Source organism: Elgaria multicarinata, chromosome 10 (genome assembly GCF_023053635.1).
Source record: "Elgaria multicarinata webbii isolate HBS135686 ecotype San Diego chromosome 10, rElgMul1.1.pri, whole genome shotgun sequence".
Lineage (NCBI taxonomy): Eukaryota > Metazoa > Chordata > Lepidosauria > Squamata > Anguidae > Elgaria > Elgaria multicarinata.
Window position 1 is genome coordinate 94,898,372 of NC_086180.1, and position 23,857 is coordinate 94,922,228.

Consider the following 23,857-nt stretch of genomic DNA (forward strand, 5'->3'; position numbering starts at 1 on the left):
TACGGGTGGAGAAGGCCACCAGATGCCGGTCTAGCCGTCTCCAACAGAAACGCCAGGCAATCAGAGATCAGCTGCGAAACTCTGACTCAGCACTCTGACTGAGGATAAAAGAGCAGCCGGGAGCCCTGCCAAATTGTCAGAGGTTATCTGAGTTCTTCGGCGGAAGCTTTGGCTCTGAGATCTCTTGACCACGCACCTTGCTCCAGAGACCGAGTTCCTGAACCCAGCCTTGACTCCCGGACCCCGTGACCACGCCTGACGACTTCTGGAATCCTATTGCGACCTTGGACTGCCTTTTGACTACGTTTTGCCCGTGCCTGCTCCCGTGACTCCTGGACTGTATCTTTGGACCTTGCTGACCGTCAGCTGTGCTTGACCTTGGACTGAATCACCGTGCCTCCGCTTTGCCATGCCCCTTGGACCTCGGACCGGACACTGACCTCTCTGTAAGCCTGCACCTTGCCCTGCTACGTCTTTCTTTTGGCTTTTACTTCCCAAACCTGTTTTTCCCTTTACTTGCTTCCCAAGTCTGTAACTGCAATAAACTCACTGTTGCTAAGATACCAGCTGTGCTCATTTGTCTTTGTCAAGCCATTTGGCGGCTTTCCCGGACACCTGGCCTCGGTGACATGCCTTAGATACATTCCGATTGGATTACTGTAACGCGCTCTACGTGGGGCTGCCTTTCAAGAGTGTTCGGAAACTCCAGCTGGTTCAAAGAGCTGCAGCCAGATTGTTGACCGGGGCTGGTTACAGGGAGCATACAACTCCCCTGTTAAAACAGCTCCACTGGCTTCCAGTCTGTTTCCGGGCACAATTCAAAGTGCTGGTTATGACCTATAAAGCTCTATATGGTTCAGGTCCAGGTTATTTGAAAGACCGTATTCTCCCTTATGAGCCTGCCCGTGCTTTGAAATCTTCTGGAGAAGCCCTTCTTTCAGTCCCACCTTCTTCACAGGCACGCTTGGTGGGAACATGGGAGAGGGCCTTCTCGGTGGCTGCTCCAGTGCTCTGGAACTCTCTTCCCGGGGAAGCTAGGCTGGCTCCCTCCTTGATGGGCTTTCGGAAGCAGGCTAAAACTTTTTTGTTCAAGCAGGCCTTTGAAGAATAATCCAGCCCTCCATCTATGTTAATGTCTTATCATTTTGTTGTGTATTTTTAATTGTTTATGGTTTTGTTTCCCTCCCCACCCCATGTATATTTTAAACTTTGTAAGGCCGCCTTGAGGCCCAGCATTGGGCAAAAGGCGGGATACAAATAAATAAATAAATAAAAGAATAATAATAATAATAATAATAATAATAATAACAACAACAACAACAACCACCACCACCTATCCTTTGTTGGACTTGGGCCTACCAAGATGTATTTTTCTCACTCATCTTTGGAATACTCCTTAGTTTGATACACCAAAGCCTTCAAGCAAACGTATACGCAGCTTATGAAGCATATGGTTGATATTATTCAGATATACTGCATTTACCTGCACACACTCTTTTTGGTCCAAAAATGAAAGCCTTACCATTTCAAGACTTGCAGCTGATGACAATGAGTCTTGAGATTCATGTCTGATGGACAACCCATTGGTATGAGTAGAATCTGTGGGGAAATCTTAAGTCATTAAAAATATAGTAACATGATATTACTAGAAAATTTTAAGTACCAGAATTTTCACATAGATGCTCAATGCATGTTGTAGTTGACACTGGAAAATCTGGCAAGGAGTCAGGAGTTGAACTGACACTGTGTCCAAGATGCTGTTCATTAAATGTATAAAGGCCCATTTAGTATAGAATAAAGGGCAGTTCTTTGTTTCTTAGAATAGGCCCCACATATGCTGAACATTTCCTGTAGGTCCTTTACACAGGGATATCGGTATCAAACAGGCACCAATCCACATGTTAACAATTGCTAGCAGTCTGGCGCTGATGAGGGTGTAATCCTCATGTCAACAGTTATGCACCTGCCTAATTTCCTTCTGTTTGTTTCACCTTCAAAGCAGTTAAGGCCATGATGTTTATCTCATGGAGGATATGAAAAGGGTATCTCCCCCCACCCATAAAGAAAGTAATTCACTTCTCTGCCTGTGATGCTTTGAGTACAATATCAGAGAAGGGTATAAAAGTTGGGCTAAGGCCCTACCAATGTGATCTCACTCTATAGGAGAATGCACACGTATATCAGCCTGAAGAATTGATTACTGGTCCTGGGGTGACATCTCATATATCTTGGGGACCCAGATATAAACTCAGCTGTGGTGAAGGTGTCAGCTTCAACCATCCAAAGGGACATGTGAGGTTTCTTTTATTATTCTTTTTGCATCCATTTATCATCTTTGTGTAATCAATAAAGTGTAAAACTGATTCATTATGTCTTATTTCACTTTGGCAATGCTTGAATCTGGTTTGGCTGGGAACTGACAGAACCAGGCTCCCAAAATTGTTACACATACTATTTCTAAAGTTTTGTTGCCTTTACTGGCGTGAAACAACCACAAACCATACAAAAACATCATGACATCCTCCAGACAAACTAGTACTCTTACATTGTGCAATTCAGCCTGCTAGTATATTAGACAGTACTAATCTCCCTGCTGACTATTCCACCATGCCTCTGGGCGTAGCTCCCGGTCTTTGATAGGTCATTACATAATGGGCAAATAATGCAACATTTTCAAGCATTCCCGCCCCCTGCAGATAATAGGGTAACCCTACTGCCCCTACTTAGGCTGATATACCAACTGCGCCCTTATCTGGACAGAGATAGCCTAGCTACAGTTATCCATGCCCTGATAACCTCTAGTTTGGATTACTGCAATGCGTTATACGTGGGGCTGCCTTTGAAAACGGTCCGGAAGCTTCAGCTGGTACAAAATAGGGCAGCCCGTTTACTAACAGGGACTGGCTGGCGAGATCACATTACGCCAGTCCTTTTACAACTTCATTGGCTGCCAGTCCAGGTCCGGGCCCGATTCAAAGTGCTGGTATTGACATTTAAAGCCCTAAACGGTTTGGGGCCAGGTTATTTGAAGGAACGCCTCCTCCCATATGTACCTACCCGGACCTTAAGATCATCTACAGGGGCCCTTCTCCGTGAGCCCCTGCCAAAGGAAGTGAGGCAGGTGGCTACTAGGAGGAGGGCTTTCTCCGCTGTGGCACCCCGGTTGTGGAATGAGCTCCCCAGAGAGGTCCGCCTGGCGCCTACACTGTACTCCTTTCATCGCCAGCTGAAGACCTTTTTATTCACTCAGTATTTTAACACTTAATTTTAACTTAAATTTAAATTTTACTGTTTTAACTCTGTATTTTAATCTTATATCAATTTTGCTGTGTGGTTTTATCCTGGTTGTGCTTTTTATACTGTATTTTGTATTTGTGCTTTTAACCTGTTGGTTGTTTTATCATGGTTTTAATTTTTGTGAACCGCCCAGAGAGCTTCGGCTATTGGGCGGTATAAAAATGTAATAAATAGGGTCCGTAGAGTGTCAGCCCCCGCGGATCCTTGACAATTAGAGTTTGTTAAAATGGGTATCTAATCATGCTTTAAGATCTGCAAAACATAACACTCTCTCCATTGCAATCCACTAAATATGTTTCAGCTTGTATAAAGAGTTTTGAATTTTATGTTGGAAAATTGGTTGTTGTGACTCTCAATAACACAAGCGTATGAACAAGAAGCTTCAAACATGACTATGTTTTTGAGATTCAAATTCTCTCTCTCCACCTACCCCCATGCCATTACAATGGATGATATATGATCATATATTTCAGTGTTTATATTTTAAAACTCACCTTTGGGGCAATCACCATTCTCCTTTTTTTTCTGTGACCTCCCCAAACTCTTGCTTCTAGACCAGGAAAAAAAGATCCCTTTTTTCTTTTTCTCAGAGCCTTCATCCCCAGATTCTTCATTTAAGGATCGCCCAGACTTGGATTTTCCACTCAACTACCATCAAAAATATATATAGATATACATCTTTAAATTAGCTGGAAATCTCATGTTAATGTATCCAGAGCAGCATTTAAACTTTTTGGCATTTATTATTCCTTATAATCCTATTTACAACACATTTTCATTGTGAGAAGTCACTTCTATGATATTTATTTTAGAAAAGTAGTGCAGATTGAAAAGAAGAAAAAGCATGAGTCAGTCTAATAATGTCTCCATAAACAAGCAGTGACCCCACTGACTGCCAGCAAAAAGAAAGTTTTTTAGTGAATACACTTCTAAGTGATAGATTTCATTGCTAACAAACTACTTACTTGTATTGTAAGTAAGTCTGTGCAATTAATAAAATGTGATTCAGATGTGAACAAGCGGAATATGAGCCAACAGTGTGATGTGGCTGCAAAAAAGCAAGTGCTATTTTGGGATGCATTAATATGAGCATAGCTTCAAAATCGCACGAGTTACTGGTTCCAAACTATTCAGCACAGGTTGGGCCTCATCTTGAGTATTGTGTCCAGCTCTGGGCACCACACTTCAAGAAGGATGCAGACAAGCTGGAGCGCATTCGGAGGAGGGCAACCAGGATGATCAGGGGTCTGGAAATAAAGCCCTATGAGGAGAGACTGAAAGAACTGGGCATGTTTAGCCTGGAGAAGAGAAAACTGAGGGGAGACATGATAGCACTCTTCAAATACTTGAAAGGTTGTCACACAGAGTAGGGCCAGGATCTCTTCTTGATCATTCCAGAGTGCAGGACATGGAATAACAGGCTCAAGTTACAGGAAGCCAGATTCCGGCTGGACATCAGGAAAAACATCCTGTTAGAGCAGTATGACAACGGAACCAGTTACCTAAGGAGGTTGTGGGTTTTCCCACACTAGAGGCATTCAAGAGGCAGCTGGACAACCATCTGTCAGGTATGCTTTAGGGTGGATTCCTGCACTGAGCAACTCTACTATTCTATTATTCTAGCTATGGCGAACTTCAGCCTCATCTGTTCCCCCTCTCTCTTTTGAGGCAAGCTCAGGCCCTCTCCTTTGTCACATACAAGAAGATAGAGCAGAAACTTCCATGAATGAACTACAGTTCTCTGTGATGTCTGAACTCAGGGAACTGGGTTGTTATCAATAAAGACAGGTTGATACTTGAAACTGTAATTCTTTGAGTGGTCATCTATGCATTTACACATATGGACTCTGCGCCTGGGAGTAGCCTCAATTTGGGAAGATTCTATAGCTGAGAAATTGTTGATGGGAACCCTACCTCCATTGTCCCCCAATGTGCATGTCCCTAGTGGATTCCTCCTTATTCCCTCAGTTCCTAGAGACTGAGACTGCAGCCTCGTAACCAAGAGAAATGATAAAGAACATCTTTGGTATCCAACATCCAACTCTGGTATGACACCAAACAGGAAAGGGCAGGTGGATTGTATGAATGCATAGATGTCTACTCAAAGAACTACAGAGACAGGTATTCTTCTTGTGGTCTCTATGCATCACACGTATGGGCAAATAGCAAGCTAACTGATAACGGATTGTCCTCCTACAATACAGATGAGAGGACAGCATGACCAGAAGAATTGTCAGCTCTAGCCCAAACACCCAGTCTGTAATGTCTAATAAACGTAGATGGTGTCAAGCAGATGGCACCACACACACACTTAGTGTCAAAGGCAACCGATGTCACTACCACACAAGTAGAATGAGCACAGATTAGGGCAGGAAATTCAAGCCTAGCCAACTCATACGATAACTTGATAGTCTTAACCCAAAATGTGAAGCGCTGAGTCGAGAAACGCTGGTCTTTGTGCTTGCCACCATAGCAAGCAAAGAGGCAGGGAGACAGTCCTCGACATATGAAAGACCAAGGAATGACAACCAAACAAGACCTTCAACTTGGTGATGCTATGTATTTATCTGTCTTTGAGACAGCTTTAGCGCCTTGGGCAACTCTTTTTATCATCTGGAAGAATCTCAAGGAGGCAGCCCACTTCATCCCACAGGAGCAACTGTACCCTCACATCATAGCTTGATAATTCGATGTCTTTAGGCCCATCACTGTGGAAGACTATAGTTTCTTCCCAAGTAAATCAAGGCATCTGCCCTCCTTGTCAGGTGGAGAGGAGTGAGCTTTTCGAACCTTGCCCTATGCAGTTTCAACAACTGTAGAATTTGGGGCTGGATACTTAAACAAGTATTCAGCATTTGCTTCTTGTAAACAATACATGCCCGCTAAACTTTTAGACATTGGTGGCACTGCTGGAGCTTTCCACGATTGCTTGATGGCTTCCTCTAATGCAGGAAGCAGAGGAATGGACAAGGGTCTGAAAACACAGGATCTTGGACAGAGGAAGGCACCTGCTGGATCTCAAGGTCCAAAGCCTGTACCATTTTAAGGACTTGGCATGCGAATTGGCCTGAATCCTCCAAAGGCCTCATTGGAACCGACTAGTGCATCAGGCAATGAAATGGAGAGCGGAACAGACATGGTGTCCACTGGTTAACCTTCAGTAACAGCCATTGGAGAGTCACCAGGAAAGTCTTGTTCTGTAAGGAGTACATGAATGGCATATTCCCCTGGGTTTTCTATCTCTGGAGGTTTTTAAGAAGAGGCTTCCTCCCGCACTGGTACAGGCTGGCTGGTGTCTGGTGCTGCGTCTTCTAGTTCTGAATATGATTAATTACCTGAAACACCTTCTCCCGAAACAGGGGCAGTAGGGTTAGACATGACACTCTTGAGGTGCTCATGCGGAATCAAAAGTGGCAGAAGAGCCTGAAAATCAATCCTGAGCCAAATCATGTGACTTTTTCGGAAAAAAATTCCTCTTCATTGTTGGATCTGAGGAAGAAAGACTGGCTTGCTTAGAGACGTTTGCCTTTTTTTGTCAGTCTTTCACCAGTGCAAGCGCCAAAGATCAACCCAAAGTGGGGAGATCTTGTGCAGTCAGCGGAGTATGACCCTGAGGGGAATAGAGACCCCAATACTGGGCAGGCTCTTGCGTGGCAAGCGGGCTGCGTGAGGGTGAAATTGGCAAGTCTGCTATGGTTTTAGGCCCTTCAACAGATTCCACTGCCCATTTCCAAACTGTGGCTTTCAACCCATCGGACCAATTTTTCTTCTTCGTTTCGCAAAACCTCAACAATACAGACAAGCCTCAACAATGTGCTCCTCTCTCAGGCAGAACAAGCAGAGAGAGAGTGCCCGTCTGAGGGTGAGTTTTGCTCCACAATGGGTGTACTTACAAAAAGGTCCCGTAACAGCGGTCGCAAAAGTCTTGAAAAATAAGCCAGAATAAAAAGAAATAATCAGAAAGACAGAAAAAATGGAGATAGAAGAGTGAAAAAAGAATAAAACCTCAGCTTTTTCAACTAAGAGGTGCTTAGTTCAGAATGAACGATGGCAGAAACTCCCTCTGAAGCGCACACAATGGTGGTTCTCTTTCACCCACAATGGTGGGTGAAAGAGGACTGAGGGAATAAGGGGGAACCCAGTAGGAATAGGCACACCGGGACAGTGGGGGAAAGGGTTCCCACCAAAACATCTTCAGCTATAGAAGATTCCTGAATCGAGGGTCTGTGCAGGCATACAGCCCGTATGGTGAGATGCATAGAGACCACAAAGGAGAGCCATAGTTTAAACAAACCCAGTCTTTGAGTCTGGACATCGCAGGGAACTGTGGTGATTTTGTTTCTTTCTTTAAAGTGGAAGAGGATGCTTTTGATCTCCTGCTGAAATGAAGAAAAGTTGGGCAGGGGGGAGAAATGCATTTGTATGTGAAAACGCTGAGGCTGAGAGCTCAGTTCTGTTACTGAAAGAGATTTCTGAGCTAAGAATGTGCTCAGAGGTACCCTTCTTTAATTCTCAGAGCCTATTTGGATGATCGCAATGAGAAAAGAAGCCACTGTGAATTCCCCTTCTGCCCCCACCATTTGCATAATTACCCACAATGCAGCACGGGGTGTTCAAACCCGGCCTACGGTAGTTATTTATTTATTTATTTATTTATTTATTTATTAATTACATTTCTATACCACCCAATAGCCGGAGCTCTCTGGGCTTTGTCTCCACCCTACAACCGCTACTGCACGTCATAGGTTTTAGGGTGGATATGAAGCCATTCCACTGTACCATGCACTGCATTTGAAAGACACACCAGCCCATATTGCATTGCAGAGATTATGCAAATGGTAGGTGTGTACAACATGTTTGGGTGGGGAAGAAGCCATGATGGCTTCTTTTCCTGTCATGATTAATCATAGAATCATAGAATCATAGAATAGCAGAGTTGGAAAGGGCCTACAAGGCCATCGAGTCCAACCCCCTGCTCAATGCAGGAATCCACCCTAAAGCATCCCTGACAGATGGTTGTCCAGCTGCCTCTTGAAGGCCTCTAGTGTGGGAGAGCCCACAACCTCCCTAGGTAGCTGATTTCACCGTCGCACTGCTCTAACAGTCAGGAAGTTTTTCCTGATGTCCAGCCGGAATCTGGCTTCCTTTACCTTGAGCCCGTTATTCCGTGTCCTGCACTCTGGGAGGATCGAGAAGAGATCCTGGCCCTCCTCTGTGTGACAACCTTTTAAGTATTTGAAGACTGCTATCATGTCTCCCCTCAATCTTCTCTTCTCCAGGCTAAACATGCCCAGTTCTTTCAGTCTCTCTTCATAGGGCTTTGTTTCTAGACCTCTGATCATCCTGGTTGCCCTCTTCTGAACACGCTCCAGCTTGTCTGCGTCCTTCTTGAATTGTGGAATACTCTAGATGAGGCCTAACCAGGGCCGAATAGAGAGGAACCAGTACCTCACGTGATTTGGAAGCTATACTTCTATTAATGCAGCCCAAAATAGCATTGGCCTTTCTTGCAGCCATATCGCACTGTTGGCTCATATTCAGCTTGTGATCTACAACAATTCCAAGATCTTTCTCGTTTGTAGTATTGCTGAGCCAAGTGTCCCCCATCTTGTAACTGTGCATTTGGTTTCTATTCCCTTAATGTAGAACTTGGCATTTATCCCTATTAAATTTCATCCTGTTGTTTTCAGCCCAGCACTCCAGCCTATCAAGATCACTTTGAAGTTTGTTTCTGTCTTCCAGGGTATTAGCTATCCCACCTAATTTTGTGTCATCTGCAGATTTGATCAGCGTTCCCTGCACCTCCTCGTCCAAATCATTAATAAAAATGTTGAAGAGCACTTGGCCCAGGACTGAGCCCTGCGGCACCCCACTCGTTGCCTCTCCCCAGTTTGAGAAGGTTCCATTGATAAGTACTCTTTGAGGCTGATTCCGTAGCCAACTGTGGATCCACCTAATAGTTGTTCCATCTAGCCCACTTTTAGCTTGTTTGTTAATCAGAATGTCATGTGGTACTTTGTCAAAAGCTTTGCTGAAGTCAAGATATATGACGTCCACAGCGTTCCCACAGTCCACAAGGGAGGTTATCCTATCAAAAAATGAGATCAAATTAGTCTGACAGGATTTGTTCCTGACAAATCCATGTTGGCTTCTAGTAATCACTGCATTGATTTCAAGGTGTTTACAGACTGACTTCTTTATAATCTGCTCCAGAATTTTCCCAGGGATGGATGTCAGACTGACTGGTCTGTAGTTCCCAGGTTCCTCCTTTTTGCCCTTTTTGAAGATAGGGACAACGTTAGCTCTCCTCCAGTCGTCCGGCACCTCACCCGTCTTCCATGATTTTGCAAAGATAATAGACAAAGGTTCTGAGAGTTCTTCCGCTAGCTCCTTCATTACTCTTGGATGCAGTTCATCGGGCCCTGGAGATTTGAACTCATTCAAGGAAATTAGGTGTTCTTTGACCATTTGTTTATCAATCTCAAACTGTAATCCTGCCCCCTCAACTTCTGCTTCACCTTTTCCAGGGGGTCATAGACCCGCTTTTGGGAGAAGACTGAGGCAAAGTAGGAATTGAGCATTTCAGCCTTTTCTTTGTCATCTGTTATCAATTTGCCATCCTCATTAAGCAGTTGAACCACCATTTCTTTCCTCTGTCTTTTACTAACGTATCTGAAGAAAGCCTTTTTATTGCTTTTAGCATCCCTCGCTAATCTCAGCTCATTCACAGCTTTAGCCTTCCTGACGCCATTTCGGCACTTCTGCGCCACTTGTCTGTACTCTTCTTTTGTAGCCTGGCCTTCCTTCCACTTCCTATATGTATCCCTTTTGGTGTTCAGTTCATCAATAAGCTTTTTGTGGAGCCACATTGGTTTCCTCTGTTGTCTTCTATCTTTTCTCCTGGTTGGAATTGTTTGTAACTGTGCCTTTAAAATTTCATTTTTTAGATACTCCCACCCATCCTGCACTCCTTTTCTCTTTAGGCTCCCTTGCCACGGGACCTTATTTATCATAGTTCTGAGTTTATTAAAATCAGCTTTCCTAAAATCCAGAGTACGTGTATGGCTATGCTCGACTTTTGTCTCCTTCATAATCAAGAATTCAAGTATGATGTGGTCACTTTCCCCCAGAGTTCCTGTAACTGCCACTTTATCCACTAAGTCATCCCTATTGGTCAATAACAAGTCAAGGATTGCCGATCCTCTAGTTCCTTCCACCACTTTCTGTAGGAGAAAGTTATCACCTATACATGTCAGGAATTTCTTGGAAGGGCTGCTTTTGGCAGTAATGGTCTCCCAACAGATATCAGGGTAATTGAAGTCCCCCATCACTACTACATCACACTTCCTTGAAACACTGGCACTTTGTTTCTCAAAAGTTTCATCCTCGTCTTCTTCTTGATTGGGTGGTTGGTAGTAGACTCCGATTATCATGTTCTTTTTATTCCTAGCCCCATTTATTTTAATCCAGACACTCTTGACGGGGCTCCCAATCTCATCCGCCTGTATTTCTGTGCAGGGATAGGTATTTTTAACATATACTGCAACTCCACCTCCCTTTCTATTTCTTCTGTTCTTTTTGAACAAGTTATATCCTTCAATTGCTATATTCTAGTCATGGGAGTCATCCCACCAAGTTTCAGTTATACCTATCAAGTTGTATTTGCCTTCATGTAATAAGAGTTCAAGTTCATTCTGTTTGTTTCCCATGCTCTGGGCATTAGTATATAGACATCGAAGACCATGTGTTTTATTGTCTGGCTTTGTTCCTACCTTGTTGCAGACACTATTTTGGGACACTGTTGGAGCTGTTCTCTGTACTGTGGTGCATTGGCCTTCATCCATTGTTGCCTCAAAATTTACGTCTCCCACCCCCGTAAGATTCAATTTAAAGCCCTCCTGATCAAGTTCTTCATGCTGTGGCCAAACTCATTCTTTCCAGCCCTTGTGAGGTGCAACCCATCCCTTGCCAGCAGTCCATGTTCAAAGTAGCGTAGCCCGTGGTCCCAGAATCCAAAACTCTCACGACGGCACCACCTTCGAAGCCAGTCGTTCATCCGGAGTATTTGTCTTTCCCTTTCTAATCCTCTTCCAAGAACCGGGAGGATGGATGAGAAAACTACCTGGGCCCCAAAGTTCTTCAGTTTCCTTTCCAGAACTTCAAAGTCTGAAATGATTTCTTCGTAGCTCTGCTTGGCGACATCATTTGTTCCCACATGGATGAGAAAAAAGGGGTATGTGTCCGTGGGCTTTATGAGCTTCGGTAACCCTTCAGTCACATCTCTAATCTGTGCTCCAGGGAGACAGCACACCTGGCGAGTCCATGGGTCTTCATGACATACTTGGGTTTCAATCCCACGCAGCAGGGAGTCTCCCACAACGACTACTCTTCTCTTCTTCTTGGTTGACCTACCTTCTGTCTCTTGGTCACTGTTGCATGGTGTCTCCTGTACTTCTTCCTCTGCAAACTGTCCTTCAGTCTCATTCTCCAGAAGCTGAAAGCAGTTGCTTAACTCCAATGGCTCCACCGGTGCAGAATGCCTTCTAGTTCTTCTGCTCCTAACTGTCACTCTTTTCCAGGGAGTTTCCTCTTCATTGGCTTTCCTCCCCTCAGCATACTCCACTTCTGCTTCAGCTGGCTGTTGTTCTTCAATCTCATGTGCTTCTTGTTGCTGTTGCAGTTCCACTGTTCGGTCTAAGAACTCCTCAACTTCTCTTATTCCTTGGAGGGTGGACACTCGCCGCTCAAGTCCTCTCACTTTTTCTTCCAAAAGTGCCACCAGCTTGCACTTGTTGCAGGTATACGCCATGTTGAGCTCAGGCAGAAACACGAACATTGCACACCCTTTGCAGGTCACCACCTCTAGGGACTCCTTTCCATCCATATTGTCGATTTCTGCTTTGGTTTTTTTCCTTTTTGATTATAGTAGAATTGCCTTTGCTTTGTTGTGTCCTCTCTGAAGGTACACAACTATATGAGGATGTCTTAAGGGAAAGTAATCTTTTGGTTGGATTTTTTTTTTTTTGTGGTGGTTTTGTGGGGTTTTTTTCTCTTTATGCTTTTCTTTGTTTTTCCCCACCTCATTTTTTTAATTTTTTTAATTTTTTTTATTTTTATTTTTTAAAGAGGCCTCCCCTTTGGCCTCCCCTGCCGAACTCCCCCTGTCAAACTCCTGTTTGCTCTTCCTGTTCGCTCGCTCCCTGGGAATCTGGCTTACTTTTATAGCTCCTACTTGAGCTGGGCCAGCTGCTCTTCCCTGCTTCTGCTTAGCTCCAAGTCAGGAACCAGAATGAGGTCACTGAAATGCCAACAACAATCAACAGCAATTAGGCACTGATTGCTGAGTCCAACTGACAATCAGGCCACTCCCCCTTCAGCTCCTGCAGCAACTATAAACACCGACCCTCTCACTCAGCACTCAGGAGCACAAGGCAAGCACACGGCCTCTTTGAATTGGCAGCCTCCTGGGTTTCCTTGAGGCTTCTCTTCTTCCCCTTTCCTTGGTCTCCTCTTCCCCTACACTCCCCCTGTCAAACTCCTGTTTGCTCTTCCTGTTCGCTCGCTCCCTGTTCGCTCGCTCCCTGGGAATCTGGCTTATCCCTGGGAATCTGGGAATGCGTGCTATCAAATGTGTGCTTCACTATCAAAACACTTGGCTCTAGTTGTTGGATGTCAGGGATATAGTAAAACCCCAACAACACCCCACCCACAAGCTTGGCGCCTGCCTACTCATGCATTAGACAATATAAACAACTATGATTATATTTTTCTATATAGTCAAGCGATCAACCAACAAAATGATGTTTAGCTACAATTAGTTATTTAGATTGTAAATGATTTATCATATAACAAAGAAAGACCTTTTTTGATGTTGAAATACTGGACCATTCAGAACCAAAACTGTGCTTAGAAGTGGGGCTACTAGGAATATATTGTGGATCAGGGACAGGACGGCCTTCGACTTCTGCCAAAATACATTCTTGGTAAAGTGGAGATTTCAAAAAACGTGTATAGCTGTCAAACTTCATCAAGTTGAAAATCTGAGAGGCAAACACATTAATATCTTATATAGGGATGAACAAAACCTTTACAAGCATCAATTTCGCAAAATGCTGAGTATTAGCATCGATGGTTATTTGTCTTAACAGTGTTTTCAGTTTAAAAGAAAATAGTAATTGCATAAATTTGAAGAGAAATGTTATAAATAAAAGTACCTAGACAACTGGAAATTAAACAACAGTGGCCCTTCCCCTTCCTCTCCTCTCTCTGCATGTAACCCCACCCCCAAATCAGCTCCAGAGGGTCCCCCAACCCTCTGAAGAATATTTGAGGTGGGGGGGGGCTGTAGAGGAGGAATCTATTCCACCAGTCTAACTCAATATTTTTAACCTAGGGTAAATTAAATTAGATTCCTTTTCACTGTTTTTAAAACTTGATTATTCTTACAATAATATGGGGGAAAAGACACAGCACCTGCAGGAAAGTAACTTAGGGGTCATCTGATAGTTTAATTTCCTGGCTCCCAGGTCAAAGCCAGGGTTCTGACCTCGGAGACAGGAATCGATGATGATGATGATGATGATGATAATTTTATTTCTTAGCTGCCTCTCCGTTTGGATTGAGGTGGGGATCAACAATAAGTATAAAATACATAAAACTGAATTAAAATCATAGTATACCTTATTAAAACTTCCTAAAAACATCCCCTCCCTTCCCACCTTGTAGCCGGTACATGCAAACACAAATAAGAGGAGACCTCCCAACGTTTTTGTGACTGGCCCCCACCTGCCTACATCAGCCAATTGGTGGTGGTGGTACCCAGGGTACTTTTCAAAGTATCAAATGCGCCCACATGCACAAAAAGATTGGACCCCTGAGATACACACATTCAAAACTAGAAGACTGCAAGACAGGGCACCTGGTTAAGTGGGATAGAACCATGACAGACCATTGCATCTCCTCCTTACCACACCCCAGATCTTTGCCCAGGTGGGCAAAGCTGGGAATTTCCCCCACCCCATCTTGTCCAATCAGATCTCCATGATACAAGCCAGGTTGGCCTGCTCATCCAGGGTCAAGTCCTGGATGGCTGTTGCTTTGCCATTCACCATCTTGGCATTCAGCATCAATACCTTTGACCCAGGGGAGCTTTCATGAAGGCAACTGAGTTTTTCTGTGCTTCCGTCCCCCATGATGACAAAACTGCCTCCCTCCACCATGTCTCACTCTGCCCATTACTGTTACAATCATTGCTTCCTGGTTCCCTCCACCCCCCTGCTACTTTTTGAAATGTATCTCTACAGCTAATAAAACTAAGACAGTCAGATGGATGCAAAAAACAAAACAAACGGGCAATCACTTTGCCTCTCTACTATCTCTAGCGAGTCCACAAATTTTATAGATTTAATCAAGAAAGTTTGAGTCCGTTTTAAAGTTTTACCTGCTGCTTTTTTGTGTGTATTTGTTTTATGCTGCACACTGCTCTGAAATCTGATATGATGAATAGTCGCATAAAATGCTTTAAATAAATCAATTAATTAAGGTTTATACAATTTGGATCACATTGGACAATATGCTAGAAGCAAGGGGGAGCAAAGAAGTAATAAGCACTGGCTGCAGAGGCAAATATGTGGATACTTCGAAGAGTAAAAGCAGTGGGGAACTGTGCTTACTCAGCAGCAGAACAAAATGCACTCACCTGTTTGTACACATATTTGTACATGCCCACAATTATGCCCAGCATTTTCTGTACTGAATCTCATTTTATGAATTAGTCTGACTAAAAGGCAAACGTGTTCCTAATAAGCTCTCCAAAAACTCTGTTCACATTCAGTAATAACTTCCAAAAATTACCTGGAGCTGTTGATCTTTGAACATATTTGGGTGCGGTGCATTAAGAACGTCATCTGCCAGCTGTGCCTGACTATCAATATTAACTGGGGTTGTAGCTTTGCTACATAAAAATTTATTAAAGATCTCCCGAGCTCTGAAAGAAAGCTACAAAGCACAAATTCTGTTATTCTCCTGGAAATAAAATAAAGTATTGAGGACGCAAGGTAAAACTAGGCATGGTACTAGAAGTGTGAATTTAACAAATCTAGTTTTTTTCTGATTTTTAAATAACAGGTGTAGGAAAGCATCAAAATCAGGACTGTAGCATACAGGAAGAAGATTCTTAGCCCTCCATGCCATGGTCCCAGCAGAAAATGCCTCCTGGATCTTCTATTTGCCTTGGGAGGAAGCTGCCATTTCCTGGAGGAAATAGCAGCTGAGGGGATGGGAAGGCTATTTTCACTGATACCACTGGGGGGTGGGGGGGGGAGAATTTTTAAAACCCACATGCCAGGGTACCAATCCTGTTAGTAAAAGAAAAACAACAACAACAACACACTAAACGCCTTCACACTTTTTTTGGCCCATGAACCTGTCTCATCAGAAACGGGCCGCAAACAGGCAGGGATACTCCAGTGGGTCCTGTAGAAGAGTGGTGTGACCATGAGGTTATGAAAGTTTCATGCCGTTGCGGAAGTCCATCTCAGTGGCTGGCAATGAGAGCACCTTGCACAGATGGGGTCTGGGTTAAAGCCACTAGCATGTATTTTACTGGTATTATTTATTAATTGCATAACTCAACTTGACTTAACTTATAAGATAAAATTCCAGATACAAAATAGATAAAAACCTCCGACAAAAAATAATAATCATATAAAATCAGCATAAGTACTCTTGCTTCTGTTATGTGGCTTCACCTTCTCTTATATCATCTCCTTCCTTTACAAGTTTTTGTCAAGAAGAAATTATCTTCTAAAATAAAAATTTCTAACATGCTAAAATCTACTACGACTTAAGTAAAGATAAAATCAAATTCTAATTGTTCAATTAAACGTATATATTTATACTATACTTAGGCTGCAGTCACAGATTTGAAACAGCAGCTTCTTAGATTATTCTCCCTAAAACTTTCCTTAAATGAAGAGAATTTACCTGGACCAGAAAAAGAGGCTGAGGAAGAGCCCCAGAGCAGACTTTTACAAGCGTGGGAGAAGGGAAAGGGCAGCTTCAAGCACATATAAATCTCACTCTAAGCTGAGTTACAATTGTGTTCTGCCGGATATTCCATGCACCTCAGTCAACATAAAGCACATAGGAAGCTGCCTTATACGGAGTCAGATCATGGGTCCAACTAGCCCAGCATTGTCGACAATGACTGGCAGCAGCGGCGGCTCTCCAGGGTCAAGAAAAGGAACCTTGAAGTGAAAAGGTTTGGGGCCTAACCCAATCTAGAGAGCAAGTGTGGTGCAGTGGCTAAAGTGTTAGACTGGGAGTCGGGAGATCCGGGTTCTAGTTCCCACTCGGCCTTGAAAACCCACTGCGTGACTTTGGGCCAGTCACAAACTCTCAGCCCAACCTACCTCACAGGGTTGTGGTTGTGAGGATAAAGTGGAGAGGAGGATTACGTACACCACCTTGGGTTCCCTTAAGAGGAAAAATGGCGGGATATAAACGCAATAATAAATAATAATAAAATCTAGATAGAACCCTGAGGCCCCCAGCAAGGAAAAAAAAAGATTAGAGAGCATTAAACATCAGAGCTTCAGCTGATAGCTGGCACAGAAATGTAATAAATAAATAAAATTATAAACATAAACTGCACATGATGATATTGGTCTTACCTCTTTTTTGTCATGAGCAGATATATGGTTAAAACATTCACAGGCCTGCCAAAATAAAATATTTTCTTCACTAAATTCCTTTCGTAAAAACTCCTATGTGGAAAAGAAACCAAAAATTATTTTAAAAGTTGTGAGCTGTCATCCAAGATGAAAAACCAAACCTCGTCCTCTGAAATGAACTTGAATCAGAATGAGCTTCAAGTTGGAATTTTAAGAACATTGGTGAGGTCGAGTTTTGCTAAATTTGCACATCCCTAAGAGCCACTCGTGTTCATTCCTGGTCACTGTGGTCTCTCTCCTTTTCCATTGTGCTCCCTCTATTTTCTCTCTCACTGTCAAAATTTAAATGGTGAGGCTCCCAGGACAGGAACTTGCCTTTTGGTTTCGAATAGTAATTATCTTTAAGAATCTCTAATTTCCAGCTGTTAAATTGTTTTTAGATTTTGTTTTAATGGTGTTTATTTTTATTTGTATTACTAGTTGTACCCGGCCACGCGTTGCTGTGGCTCAGTCTGGTGAAATGGAAAAGAAAGAAAAGAGAAAGCGCACGTTTCTAATATGTTTAATTTCACAATGGTTGTGGGTATACAATATTTTTTGTTGTTCCATTGTCTGTGCAGATATAGAGATTGTCTGGTTTGCCGACTCTAGAACACACAACATATAATTGTCCATGTGAGAACCAATCCGTGTCTAGATCTAAACCACACAATTCTAAAGATTGGCCCTGAGCTTCGTTGATGTTGATTGCAAACGCCAATCGAATTGGGAATTGCAATCTCTTAATCTCTTTGCAGCTGGACATGCATATTTGTAGTTAATTTTAACGTCTTTACGTGTTGCCACAAAGTAGAGTATTTCAGGCAAGCATTTATTTCGTCCGCTGGTGTTGATCTAGGAATTTAAAGGTAATGTTTGCCTGAAATCTCCTGCAAGCAATATTAATGCGTTCCCAAATGGTCTGATGTTTCCACGCAAATCTTGTAATGATCGATCAAGAGCCTCGAGTGATTTTTTTGCGCGCCATTGTGCATTCATCCCAAACAATAAGTTTGCATTTCTGCAATACTTTTCCCATGCCGGATGCTTTGGAAATGTTGCACGTGGGAGTTTCAATGAATTGCATGTTCAATGGAAATTTCAAAGCAGAATGAGCAGTTCTTCCACCTGGTAGCAATGTCACAGCTATTCCGGACGACGCAAGAGCTAAGGCTATGTCATTTTGGGATCGAATTGCTGCCAGAATCAATGTAATTAGGAACGTTTTACCAGTTCCTCCTGGCGCATCTAAGAAGAAGATTTCTCCAACCCCGTTATTGACAGTTTGCATTATTTGATCGTAAATGCCATTTTGCTCAAGCGTTAGCTTAGGAATATTTGATTGTACATACGACAAAAGATCACCCGTGTTGTAATTTTGTTCACGACGCAATTCTACATCGAACGAAGCAGGAGTAGATCGATTCGGTGATGGCATTCCCAATTGATTGAGAACTTTGTTAGCAATTTCTAAGCACAAATCTTCAATCGTTATCAACGCTTCATTGTAGATTTCTGCTGTGGAATCCATGTTCATATTTGAATTTTCTTTGCATATTCGACGGAAAATATCTTCAGCCATGTGCGATTTATATTTCTCCCATAACTGTGTTGGAGATGAAGGAGAGCAGGCGGTCAATATGATTGCAAACAATGCACGAATTTGATTTGGATGTGACGTGTTGCACGCGTCATTAATGCATACATCCCAGTGTCGGTCGTTCTCCAATAAATTCAGAGCTTGACATGCACTGCGGAAAGTGGCATGTGTAACGCCGTTGACAATTCTCAATTGCTTGAAAGACGTTGGACCGGGCACATTTACCAACAGCATGCGAAGAAAGAAGCATTCATCTTGATTGGGATGCATGGTGTACAGTCTGCCTATCGTAGTTTCTTTGAATATGCCAGGTTGTCCGTCGACTCGCTCTCCTCGTTTGCGTCGTTCAAATGATTTTGTATTCACATTCCATGTGTAATATGTAGGCACTTCCAAATACAGCAGTGTTTTTGCAAATGCGTCATTTTGACATAAGGTGAAGAAAGCAGTTAATGCTGTAGCCAGTGGATTCAGGGCTATTTGTTGCACATTTGCAGCTGTGAAATAAACGCATTGTCCATTTTCTAGATGTACTGCTAAGTGAACAGCAGCTGGACTTCGTTCATGTATGGGAAAAGACAGGTTGCTTACCTGTAACTGTAGTTCTTCGAGTGGTCATCTGTGCAGTCACACATATGGGCTCTGCGCCTGCGCAGGGCCAGCTTCGGAAACTTCTATAGCTGAAAATCTTTTAGGCGGGAACCCCTCCCCCACCATCCACTGAGCATGCTCAGGGGTTCCCGCCTAATCCCTCAGTTCCTGAAACCGCCTAAACAGTCTCACTGAGGTGAACCACCAGGTAATCAAAAATGTAATGACACCATAGTGGGGACAGTGGGAGGGTTGTGTGACTGCACAGATGACCACTCGAAGAACTACAGTTACAGGTAAGCAACCTGTCTTTCTTCTTCGTGGTCTCTGTGCATCACACATATGGGCGATTAACAAGCTGACTTACCGGAGGTGGGTGGTGTCAGATGATGGATGAGTTTCACAGAATTGCCAATAAGACGGCACGCCCCAAAGCGCAGTGTCTACACGATCTGACATCCAGACGGTAGTGGCTGGCAAAAGTCAGTGGAGTCGACCAGGTAGCCACTTTGCAGAGGTCTGGTAGAGCGATCCCCTTTTCAAAGGCTGTAGAGGTGGCCACTCCTCTCGTGGAGTGGGAACGCACCTTGCCCTCCAACGGGAGGCCAGCGAGTTCATAGGCTAGCTTAATAGTCTGCACTACCCAAGCAGATATTCTCTGCGGGGATGCCTGAAGTCCCTTTTGCTTGCCCTCATAACAAACAAAAAGTCTTTGGGATCTCAGGAAGGTAGTAGTTCTGGACTGGTAGAAGGCGAGGGCCCCCTTACGTCCAGGGTATGTAGAGCAGACTCAATAGATGTCGGCGAAGGAAAAAAACTTGGGAGCGTGATGTCCTGCCCAAGGTGGAAAGAAGAAATGACCTTTGGGAGAAAAGCTGGGTCCGGTCTAAGGACTACCTTGTCAGCATGAAACACCGTGTATGGTGAGTCTATGCGGAGTGCTGCTAGTTCGGATGCACACCTAGCAGATGTGACTGCAACAAGGAATGCCACCTTGAAAGTTAATAGCCGCAAGTCAGTCCTTGCTAGAGGCTCAAAAGGCTTGGCAGATAGTGCCTTGAGCACCACGGAAAGGCTCCATTGGGGGACAAAGGAGTGAACTGGTGGAATGGTGTTCTTCATGCCCTTCATGAACAGCCCTGAATCCAATGGTGTGAGGCAGAGATAGCTGCTAAATGAACTCTAAGTGATGAGAACTTAAGTCCTTTTTAAATAAAGAAAAAAGAAAGGAAAGCACTGTTGCTATTGGTGTTGAAAACGGGTTCTCGTTCCTACTGAGTGCAAAAGCAGAAAATGCTGTCTATTTTTTTGCATATGACCTTCTAGTAGCTGATTTCCTAGCTGCTAGAATAATGTTCCATACGTCAGTAGGCAGCGGTTGGTTGTCTAGCGTTGCCTTATCCTCCATGCCGTTAGGTTTAGGGACTGGACATCCGGATGGACGATGAGTCCTTTCTCCTTGGATATGAGGTTGTGGCATTGAGGCAGTCTGATAAACTCCGCTGAGTATAGTTTGAGTAGCGGAGTGAACCACGGCTGCCTTGGCCACCAAGGCGCTACTAAGATGGCGTTGGCGTTGTCGCTGCGCAGCTTTACAATGACTCTTGAGAGAAGAGGTATGGTGGGGAACAGGTACAGAAGCTGACCTGTCCATGTCCTCTCGAAAGCATCTCCTAGAGATGCTGCCCCGTGGCCCGCCCACGTGCAGTATTGGTTGCAGATGGTGTTCTCTGGTGACACGAATAAATCTATTACAGGCTGTCCCCATGCCTGAAAGATCATGTCTAGCACAAAGTCTTTCATCCGCCACTCGTGTGTATCCACAAAGGTGCGGCTGAGGTCGTCTGCCAGAATATTGTCCTGGCCTGCGATATGAATGGCAGACAAAGTCATGTCGTGGGCAATTGCCCTATGCCAAATGTCCAGAGTGAGGGAGATCAGGTCCATAGACCTCGTTCCACCTTGCTTGTTTATATGCCAGACAGCAGCCATATTGTCCGTATGGATCTGGATTACATGACCTGACAAGGTCTGCTGAAAGGCATATAGTGCTTTTTGGATAGCCATCAACTCCAAAATGTTGATGTGTCTTGTCTTGTCGAGGGAACTCCAACGCTCTTGTATTGTTAGATCCCCGCAGTGGGCTCCCCAGCCCAATAAGGACGCGTCTGTCATAAGATGCTGTGTTGGCAGTGGGGGTTTGAAATCTAGGCCCTGTGTGATATTGGGCAGATTCGTCCACCAAAGGAGTGTGTTCTTTATCTTGGTAGGGAGCGACAATTTCACTCAATGAGCATCCAATGTATTGTCGTACTCCCGCAGAAGCCACAACTGTAGAGGTCTCATGTGCAGACGCGCCCAAGGGACGACGTTGACAGTCACTGCCATAAACCCCAATAACCTTTGTACCTGGAAGGCAGAGGTGAATTTAGAGCGGAAGAGCTTAAGCGCAAGCTTAATTAGCGTATTGGCTCTGTCCTCCGGAAGGAAAGCCCTAGAGCGGGTTGAGTCCAAAATTGCTCCAAGGAATTTAATTTTTTGGGTTGGTTGAAAATTTGATTTCTCCTTGTTGATGCAAAGGCCTAATTTGTTGAGGAGGTTGATGGTGAGGTGGGTACTACGGGCGGCTTCTTGCTCCATATTAGCCACTATCAGCCAATCGTCCAAGTAGGGGTAAATTTCTACCCGAGTCCTCAGAAAGGCGCAAACTGGTGCCATACACTTTGTGAAGACTAGAGGAGCAGTAGAAAGACCAAAAGGAAGCACTTTGAATTGGAAAATGTCTTCCCCCACTATGAACCTGAGGAATTGGTGATGGTCAGGATAAATAGAGATGTGGAAATAAGCATCTTTAAGGTCTATGGAAGTAAACCAATCCCCTTGGGAGAGGAAAGGTAAGATGCTTGCTGAAGAGTTCATCCGGAATTTTTTAGGGGTGATGAACTTGTTTAGCTCTCTGAGGTCCAAAATAGGTCTCAGCCCCCCATCCCGTTTCGGAACCGTAAAGTAGCGGGAATAGAACCCGCCTCCTAGTGCGCAAGTTGGTAATCGCTCTATGGCGCCCTTTTCTAAAAGAGTAGTAGTATCTTGCAATAGAGCTTCTGTAGGTGGTGAGAACCTTGCGGTTCCGAGGGGAGGGGAGGTGGAGAACTCTATTTTGTAGCCCCGAGAGATGATGTTAAGGACCCATGTATCAGTTGTAATAGTGGTCCAATTGCAAAAAAAAGGGGCGAGGATGTCACCAAACTTAGGTGTTAAGCTGTTTGGTAAATGACAGTCAAAGACGCCGTCTTTGATTCAGATCAGGCTTGCTCTTGTTTTGCTTGAAACGTCCTGGATATTGCTGTCTCCTGAACTGACCTTGAGGTTGGTACGTAGTGGGACGGTCTTGTAATTGGAATTGCTGTTGCCTTGGTTGGAACTGCTGTTGCGTTCTCGGCCAGCGCGTCTGGCGGAATGGTCTCTGAAGTTGTTGTTGCTGACCAATCCCCATTTTCTTAGCCGTGTTTTTGGCTTTCTGGATGCTCTCCATGGACTCATCCGTGGAAGAGTGGAAGAGTCCTTCCCCATCAAAGGGGAGGTCCTCAATGCGGGTGCGTGCTTCTTGTGATAGTCCTGCAGACCTAAGCCACGCATGACGTCTTAATGCAATGGAGGCCACCATTGCTTTTGAAGCACAGTCAGTGGCGTGTCGTGCTGTATTAAGTTGTTGGCGTGACAGCCTCATGGCCTCCGTGTAAAAGACATTTGCCAGCTCTCTCTGATCGTCTGGCAGATATCCAGAAAGGGTTGCCATCTTTTCCCACAAAAAAGACTGATATTTAGCCATGGTGGCTTGGTAATTGTGTACGCGGAGTGACAAAGACGAAGAAGAATAAATTCTCCTTCCCAGGCCGTCCAGCCTACGACCCTCCTTGTCATTATGCTTTCTTTGAGTGCGCCCTTGGGACGCCTCCACGATAACTGAATTGGGTTTGGGATGGGTGAAGAGGAAAGGGGCTGTCTTTTCTTGGATTTTGTAAATGTTGTCCAGCCTCCTTGACGTTGGTGGCATAGAGGAGGACATTTTCCATGACTGTTGTGCTGTGCGTAATAGCACAGGTAGGTATGGAATTGCCGCTGGGGTAGATGACTTGCAGTATAGATCGTCGTACACCGGGTCGTTTAATTTTTCTATTGGCTGGGACATTTCGATCCCCAGGGATCTCGCCATCCTTTGCACTTGGTCTGTGAAATGTGCCAAGTCTTCAGAGGGGGAGATTACATCTGTCGCTACAATTAAATCATCTGGTGAAGGGATCGATGGTGCCGGCGATGGTTCTTGAGAGGAGTCTGATTGATAATCTTCATCAGACGGCTCATCCAATGCACTTCCCCTTACCCTAGCCGCGGGCAAAGATTGCAGAGCCTGCGACGGTACCGACATAGTCGGTGCCATAGTCTGCACCGGTTGAGGTGGAGGTTTCGGTACCGAGGGTTGTGGCGGTGGTGGCATAGCGGCAGTATCTTCCGTGGGTGGAGGGCGGGAAATTGTCTCTGATGGGGGCTGGCGAAAGCGCGGATAAGGAGCATAGTGCTCCTGGTAGTAATAAAAGTCTTGCTCTTGCCTATGCCTCCAATCCTCGTAATAGTACGGAGGATAATGTGGGGGTTGCCA

The 23,857-nt window shown here is 44.3% G+C and overlaps 1 protein-coding gene across 2 annotated transcripts in view; it reads right to left on the minus strand.

The window, feature by feature from the left end:
• Nucleotides 1-23,857, minus strand: part of RGS12 (regulator of G protein signaling 12) — a 164,201-nt gene that overhangs the window by 73,626 nt on the left and 66,718 nt on the right. For both annotated transcript variants that reach the window (XM_063135889.1, XM_063135890.1), the window contains exons 5-9: nt 16,971-17,063; nt 15,151-15,294; nt 13,158-13,337; nt 3,792-3,945; nt 1,523-1,599 (exon numbers count right to left, since the gene is read on the minus strand). In XM_063135889.1, coding sequence (XP_062991959.1) covers nt 1,523-1,599; nt 3,792-3,945; nt 13,158-13,337; nt 15,151-15,294; nt 16,971-17,063 — 648 coding nt within the window. The remainder of the gene's footprint in view (nt 1-1,522; nt 1,600-3,791; nt 3,946-13,157; nt 13,338-15,150; nt 15,295-16,970; nt 17,064-23,857) is intronic.